General features: G+C 40.6%; 2 protein-coding genes across 3 annotated transcripts; both read left to right on the top strand.

Moving 5' to 3' along the window:
- The first annotated feature begins 722 nt into the window (after nucleotides 1-722).
- Nucleotides 723-2,944, top strand: pus3 (pseudouridylate synthase 3). Its single transcript, XM_058062574.2, has 6 exons — nucleotides 723-1,355; nucleotides 1,428-1,708; nucleotides 1,868-2,045; nucleotides 2,113-2,222; nucleotides 2,316-2,491; nucleotides 2,633-2,944. Exons 1-6 carry the CDS (start codon nucleotides 975-977, stop codon nucleotides 2,839-2,841), a joined length of 1,335 nt encoding a protein of 444 aa, XP_057918557.2. The 5' UTR covers nucleotides 723-974; the 3' UTR covers nucleotides 2,842-2,944.
- Nucleotides 2,638-5,471, top strand: dcakd (dephospho-CoA kinase domain containing). Of its 2 annotated transcripts, none has more exons than XM_058062576.2 (5): nucleotides 2,638-2,776; nucleotides 3,940-4,054; nucleotides 4,142-4,345; nucleotides 4,548-4,635; nucleotides 4,919-5,471. In XM_058062576.2, exons 2-5 carry the CDS (start codon nucleotides 3,943-3,945, stop codon nucleotides 5,202-5,204), a joined length of 690 nt encoding a protein of 229 aa, XP_057918559.1. In that variant the 5' UTR covers nucleotides 2,638-2,776; nucleotides 3,940-3,942; the 3' UTR covers nucleotides 5,205-5,471. The 2 variants fall into 2 exon arrangements, with proteins under 2 accessions (XP_057918559.1, XP_057918558.1); XM_058062575.2 differs by lacking the exon at nucleotides 2,638-2,776 and adding an exon at nucleotides 3,020-3,301.
- Nucleotides 5,472-6,643: the final 1,172 nt, after the last annotated feature.

Below are 6,643 nucleotides of genomic sequence, written 5' to 3'. Positions count from 1 at the left end.
TAATACTACAAATTTTTTTCTAAAAAAAAAAACATTATTCTTGAAACATTATTTTTTTTTCTGCAGAAAAATACAGTATTATTTGCTTAACATTAATAAGACATTTTTTTCCTAAAAAATATCACTTTGTTATTTGAGTATGATAAAATTCTCATAACAACTCACTCCTTTAATACTTTTTTATCTATTTTTTTCAGAATATTCTGACATTGTGCAGAGCGGATGAACTCCATTTTTGACATTTCACTGAGACGTTTGAGAGGCAACAGGTGGCTCATTTGATAATGGAGCTTATCACACCTAGCCTGCCTTCAGGTGCTGAACGCTAGAATTAACTTGCTTTTTAAGGTTATATTTTGAAGGGATAATAGTTGCTTCCAGTTACGTATAACCTTTTGATTGTATATATTTATATATTATATTTTGTGTATAGGACGAGGGGTTATAGCGCGCAGGCCACACAGCTAGGAGACCCTAAGCTAGCTACTTTTTTGTGAAAAACAGCTTTTAAAAAAAACTATAAATGTAACATATGTTATTGTGTATTTGATTAAAATTGTTTCCATTTATTGGTGAGTAAATTAAAATTGTGTTTCTTCATTTCAAACAATAATTTTCGAAGTGCTTTGTGTTTGACGTTAGCAAAAAGGACTACACTTCCCGAGGAAGCAATGTACCGGAAGTGAAAGGGATAAGCTGCCATAAATGAGTCCGAGTTAACGTAAAACTCGCCGTTGCATTTGTACATCGGCTTAGCAAGAAAACTTGCTCGCAATCAAGAAAAATGCTAGTTTTTCGACATTTTTCAGGCTAAAACAAAAAGGTAAACACCAATTTTGTTGTTTTATTAACTGAATGACTGTTATGAATCTTATTAGACTGGTTGTAGTACGTAAACGAGCTGAAAGATAGACAAATTATTACTATTGTAACCCAGTCGGCTCGTGAGGAATTGTTTCGCCATTTAAACAAAAATGTCTGAGACTTTAATCCAGAGAATAAAAGATTTAGAGGAAGAACTGGAGCAGCTCAAGTCCCAGCTTCTGCATACAAATGGAGCCCACAAGGATACCGGTCCATTACCAAATGAAACCACTAGTTCTTCTAAAAAAGGGAAGAAAACGTTGAAAGAGCGCCCTTTTGACTTCTCCTCACATCCTCGCCGCCATGTGGCTCTGCGTATGGCCTATCTGGGATGGTCCTACCAAGGCTTTGCCGTCCAGGAGAACACGGACAACACAGTGGAGGCCAGGCTCTTCGAAGCTCTCCTGAAGACGCGCCTCATCCAGGACCGCCAGAGCTCCAACTATCACCGCTGTGGACGCACTGACAAAGGCGTCAGTGCTTTTTCCCAGGTGGATACACTGTTTTTTTTTGGTCTGTGATCTTTTGGTCTTACATCTTCTCCATCTTCTCCTCCTATACAGGTGATAACCATCGACCTGCGCTCCTCACAGTTCGCCGGAGGATTGGGTGTCATTCCCGCCGAAGTTGTTGCCGCTAAGAAAAAAGATGCCGATTCTGCACCGTCAGAGCTTCCTTATGTGAAGATGCTCAACAGGGTTCTGCCTCAGGACATCCGGGTTTTAGACTGGGCTCCTGCAGCGGAGGGGTTCAGCGCACGCTTCGATTGCCAGGCCCGCACGTACCGCTACTACTTCCCACGTGGAACCTTAGACATCGATTTGATGACGGATGCTGCCAAAAGGTGAGACTCAAGGGTGATGGTGCACATTCAAGCGCAATTGGAAAAATCGGTATCCATTTTGAAAATAATGTTCTTTTGCGTACAGTGTTTTACTGTGATGTTTCGCTTTTATTTTATTTTACATTATAAGACAGTTTAACTCTTTTTACGCCTCTCCAGGTACGAGGGCACTCATGACTTCCGTAACCTCTGCAAGATGGACGTCGGGAACGGCGTCTTGCAGTTTGAGAGAACCATCCTGTCGGCAACAATCAAGCCTGTGCACTCCATTCCCACCGCAGACCCGTACGACTTGTTTATATTTGAGCTGAAAGGGCTTGCCTTCCTGTACCACCAGGTATTTGAATTGGCGTGTAATTCCTAACATTGACAATAAATTAAAAAAAAAAACATCTCCGCTGCAGGTTCGCTGCATGATGGCCGTGCTTCTTCTGATAGGTCAGAAGCTGGAAGCTCCAGAAATAATCAATGAGCTCCTTGATGTTCAAACTAACCCCCGGAAGCCTCAATACAGGTGAGAGACTCAACTGCAGAGAGTACTTGGTGACTATTGCCATGTCTCCTGACTAAACTGCGTCAGTATAATTTTTTTATTTTTCTCGTTAAGCATGGCAGTTGACTACCCGCTGGTTCTGTACAACTGCCACTTTGAGGGTTTGAGCTGGAGACGGGAGGAAGAGGAGCTGAATCACGCCCTGTCGTCACTGCAGCAACACTGGACTCAGAGCGCCGTCAAGGCCCACGTCCTCCATGGCATGATTCAAGGCTTGGAGGAGGTCACAGGTAAGACCAGACCAAGTACCCCAAAACAAGGTTGAGCGTTTTACTAACTTCTTATTGCACTTAAAACAATGTCTGGATGGATCATACAGGGTTTTTAATAAAGTTAGAATTGAATTGAGTGTGTTAATTCCACATCCACAGGTGGCGTGTCGTCCAACTCTTTTTGGTTGGTAGAAGGCAGCCGGCAGAGAAACTACCGGTCGCTGCTAGAACGTCCTCGCTGCGAGAGCCTGGAGTCCAGGATCGACCATTTTGTCAAGAGAGGAAGGCTCAAGCGTGAAGAAGGTGAGAATGGAAGAGAAGCAATGGTCCATCAAAGAAAACGATCCAAACATTCTCACAATTCCTGAATAAAACGATTATTTTCCTTTTTTTTAAAATGCAGGAATGTTGTGGACTTTTATTACATAAGCAGTGTTTTTTTCAATAAAAGTTATTTTATGAAATAAACACACTTGAGAACATTCAGCATTGCGTTCATGTTCTGTATCCGGAACCAATGTCAAATTAAATAGAAATTCCGGAACTACATAACGGTGACACATTGTGGCGTGACATCCGGTTGTTAGCATGTAGTTGACCCCGGGAGTGACAGCTATCAATTTAACTAGCAACAAGTGTTTATGATATTTCACTTCGACTGAAAATTTGTTCAGACAATTTAAGAAAGACGATGACTTATTTTGTTCTTCCATTTTCGGATGTTCTGGCGCTGCCGACACTTGTTAGCATTAGCTTGTTAGCAGGCATAGGTGCCGCGGATGTTCACTGACATTTCATCCAATTTAAAGAGCAGCTTACCAGTACAAGGTAAGGGAAGCTTGAAAAATATTAGTTTGCCCAGAAACGAAGAGTGAAATCTGAATTTTTAAAGTAACCTTTGAGTTAATCGTGAGGGTACATGTGTAGAAAGTGTACATAATCTCTCAGTGGTTCTCAATACTCAGCCAAAAGTCACCAAATTAATGTAAAGGTCCTAATAATGACGTTGTAGCGGTAGTGTTACTTGGAACATCCGTGTTCAGATTGCTTTTATGACCAGAAGTATAGCAAGTTGTGTTTTTATACAGAGTACACTAGAGAGGACTAGGTATTTGGGGAAAGGCAAAGAACAATTCACCTGGGATTTTTTAGGCTTCGCTATTTGAGGAATTACGGTAGCCCTTAATGACCGCTTAATATTATGTGCCACTTTGTTCATTTCATAAAAGTTATGTAACTTTTTTTTCGACAATTTCATAGTATTCAATCTAGTTCATTTTTTCCTACAAGTAAATTTTATTTTATTTTTTAATAAAAACCCATACACATTTTACCCTTTATTAAACACCCAAAGTTTAATAAAAATGTAATATATAAATGTTTTTTTTAGGCATATGTGATGTACAATATATATATATATATATATATATATATATGATGCTTTCTGCATTTTCTTAATTTTTTAGGAGATGTACCTGGTAGGACTGACAGGCGGTATCGCCTCAGGGAAAAGCACAGTGTCGTCCATGCTGAGGGACCTCGGGTGCCCCATCATTGATGCTGATGTTGTGGCGAGGAAAGGTAAGTTTATGACACGCGTTCTACATGTCAATATGTTATCTTTCTTGTTTCATGAAAAATAATGTTTTGTTTTTGTTTCTTAAACAGTCGTGGAGCCGCACACAGCCGCCCACTCGCGTATCGTCTTCCACTTCGGGCCCGAGGTCTTGCTGGAGAGTGGCGAGATCGACCGGAAGAAGCTCGGGCGTCTCATCTTTGCTGACGAGGGGAAGAGGAAGCTGCTCAACTCTATCACCCACCCAGAGATTCATAAAGAGATGCTCAAACAGATTTTGTTTTACTTCCTCAGAGGTGAGGTCAGGTTCATGAGGTTAATGAACACAGTGAGTGTTTTCACTGGTTTATGGGGCGGTTATAATCGAGCTCATGAATTTTGCCTAGCAACAAGCAGCCCGGAAAACAAAACAAATTCATGCAATTCTGGTCATACACGTGTCCATGTTGTCAACTCTGCACATATGTTTTCAGTTTGTGCCAATGTTCGGTTTCCTAGGTTACCGCTACGTGGTGCTGGACGTGCCACTTCTCTTTGAAACCAGAAAGCTGACACAGTTTCTCAACCACACTGTTGTAGTTTACTGGTAAGCGACACACCCACCTTTTAATTACATGTATTCTTTATTTTTTTTCGACACGGCTCACATGCCAGAAATTAATTGAATTTAATTTATTCCTAGAAAAAGATGCATGTGGTTGAGTGCGCAATATCCCCGATTCAGTGTGTTTACATGCTTAATGTCTTAAACCAGTCCACATGCCGAGGTGCGTTTTTGATTTAAAAAAAAATACTGACAATTACGGCCAAAGTTTTGGACTTCCACCAAACGTGCCACAAATAACCCAGCATCATCTGTTGCTGTCCAGTGACCCGCCCACTCAGCTGTCGCGCCTCATGCAGAGGGACGGTCTGACCCAGGAGGAGGCTGAGCAACGCCTGGCCGCCCAGATGCCGCTCAACGAGAAGCGTGGCCTGGCCAGCCACGTCGTCGAGAACTCAGGCACGCGGGAGGACACCCACCGCCAGGTCCTGCGTCTCCACACCAAGCTGGAGGACTCCATGGACTTCCTCCTGGTCAGGGTGCTGGCAGTTGCCGCCACAGCCGGTCTTGGCGGCATCCTGCTGTACACCGCCAAGCTGCTGTTGTCCTAACAGAGGTCGGAGGATGAGGATGTGTTGTGAACACCAGGCAGTCATGTGACGCTGTGAGGTTAGTCACATGGGAACCTGGTTTCGTGCTGGTAACTGCAGCCATGTTTTCACCAGGATTTAGTAGGATTTCTTACAAACAATGCACTTTAATTGTAGTTAACTGACATTTTTTTATCTTGTTAAATTAATATGCTGGAAATACTATACTTGCTGTGTAATGAAAACTATATATCTGCACATTTTTTCTTTTTTTTTTTTTAAATTTTATCAGAAAAAAAGTCACAAATGAAATACCTACAAAAAATTGTGGCGATACCGGCTCATAATTTATGCTCAAAAATGAAGTAGAATGTTCAAGTTAACGCAAGTTGGATTTTGGAACAGTTCCATGGCGATATTTGAACATTTTGAGTAGTCCGACTTGAAGTATAGGTTAATCACCACTATTAATTAAACATAATGAAGGATCGAATTTGAACGTTGAATGTCTTTCTTTACACACACAAATGATTTATGTATATTAACCGACCATGATAGCGATTTGACAAAGTTTAGCTCCAAAAATTAGCAATCATCGAATCTGCAGTTCTGTGACGGGTGGCGACCAGTCCAACGTGTACCCTTGCCTCTCAGTCTGCAGTCTGATATGACGTTTTGGAAAAAAGTTCCCCTCGTCTTGTGTGGAAGTGGTAAATTTGAAAAAAGTGGTAAAGTATTGTCGGAGTGTATGTCTATGTAAGACAGACTTGGACTGGCTGTCTTGTATATGTGACAAATGTCGTAGTTATGATGGCTGATTTATTTATTTTTTTTAATACCATGCGATGGAGATACAACAAGGAGCTTTCCCAAGGCTAACACTAAGTTATTACGTATGTACCTGTACCTGTGTATAAGACAATGACAGCCATGAACAGCATCTTTTCGGCGTAAATTGAAGTACCCGACAATTTTTATGCTGTTTAATTTGCAGTTGTGTAAGATATATATATATATATATATATATATTTGTTTTGGTTGAGCCTGTTCTTTTTAACCACTGTTTTTTTTTTTTTATGATTTTTGGTAACTATAACCTTATACAGTGCATTGTTTTGTGTAAGATTTCCTCTTAAATTCTCACGAGAACACCTGAACACATTATTAGCACATCTTGCACCGGCAGATGATAATTTAAAATTTATCCATGTGCAATTTTCATCAGTTTCGCTCTTATGAAGGCTCAGATGGATGATAAATAGATTTAATATATACTTTTTATAACCCCATTCTTTGTAGCAAGAGTCAAGTTATGTAATCTACCCCCCTACACACACACACAGAAGAATGTATGTTTAATAACCGTATAATTACATGATTATTATAAGGAGTGTATATGACAATCCAGTTTTAACTGCGAGGTATTTTCTTATTTTCTCAAGCTTCCTGTACATACATAC

This window comes from Doryrhamphus excisus, unplaced genomic scaffold (assembly GCF_037039965.1).
Source record: "Doryrhamphus excisus strain RoL-2023G ecotype Guam unplaced genomic scaffold, RoL_Dexc_Guam_v1.1 HiC_scaffold_24, whole genome shotgun sequence".
Lineage (NCBI taxonomy): Eukaryota > Metazoa > Chordata > Actinopteri > Syngnathiformes > Syngnathidae > Doryrhamphus > Doryrhamphus excisus.
Note: the sequence above shows the minus strand (reverse complement) of the source record. Positions and strands in the feature narration are given on the sequence as shown.

Bases quoted from the DNA above. Each gene is read 5' to 3' on its own strand.
- dcakd (XM_058062576.2), top strand. From the start codon at position 3,943: ATGTACCTGGTAGGACTGACAGGCGGTATCGCCTCAGGGAAAAGCACA. The intron at 4,055-4,141 runs GTAAGTTTATGA...TTTCTTAAACAG, and splicing joins TGATGTTGTGGCGAGGAAAG to TCGTGGAGCCGCACACAGCC. The intron at 4,636-4,918 runs GTAAGCGACACA...GTTGCTGTCCAG, and splicing joins CACACTGTTGTAGTTTACTG to TGACCCGCCCACTCAGCTGT.
- pus3 (XM_058062574.2), top strand. From the start codon at position 975: ATGTCTGAGACTTTAATCCAGAGAATAAAAGATTTAGAGGAAGAACTG. The intron at 2,046-2,112 runs GTATTTGAATTG...TCTCCGCTGCAG, and splicing joins TTGCCTTCCTGTACCACCAG to GTTCGCTGCATGATGGCCGT. The intron at 2,492-2,632 runs GTAAGACCAGAC...CCACATCCACAG, and splicing joins AGGCTTGGAGGAGGTCACAG to GTGGCGTGTCGTCCAACTCT.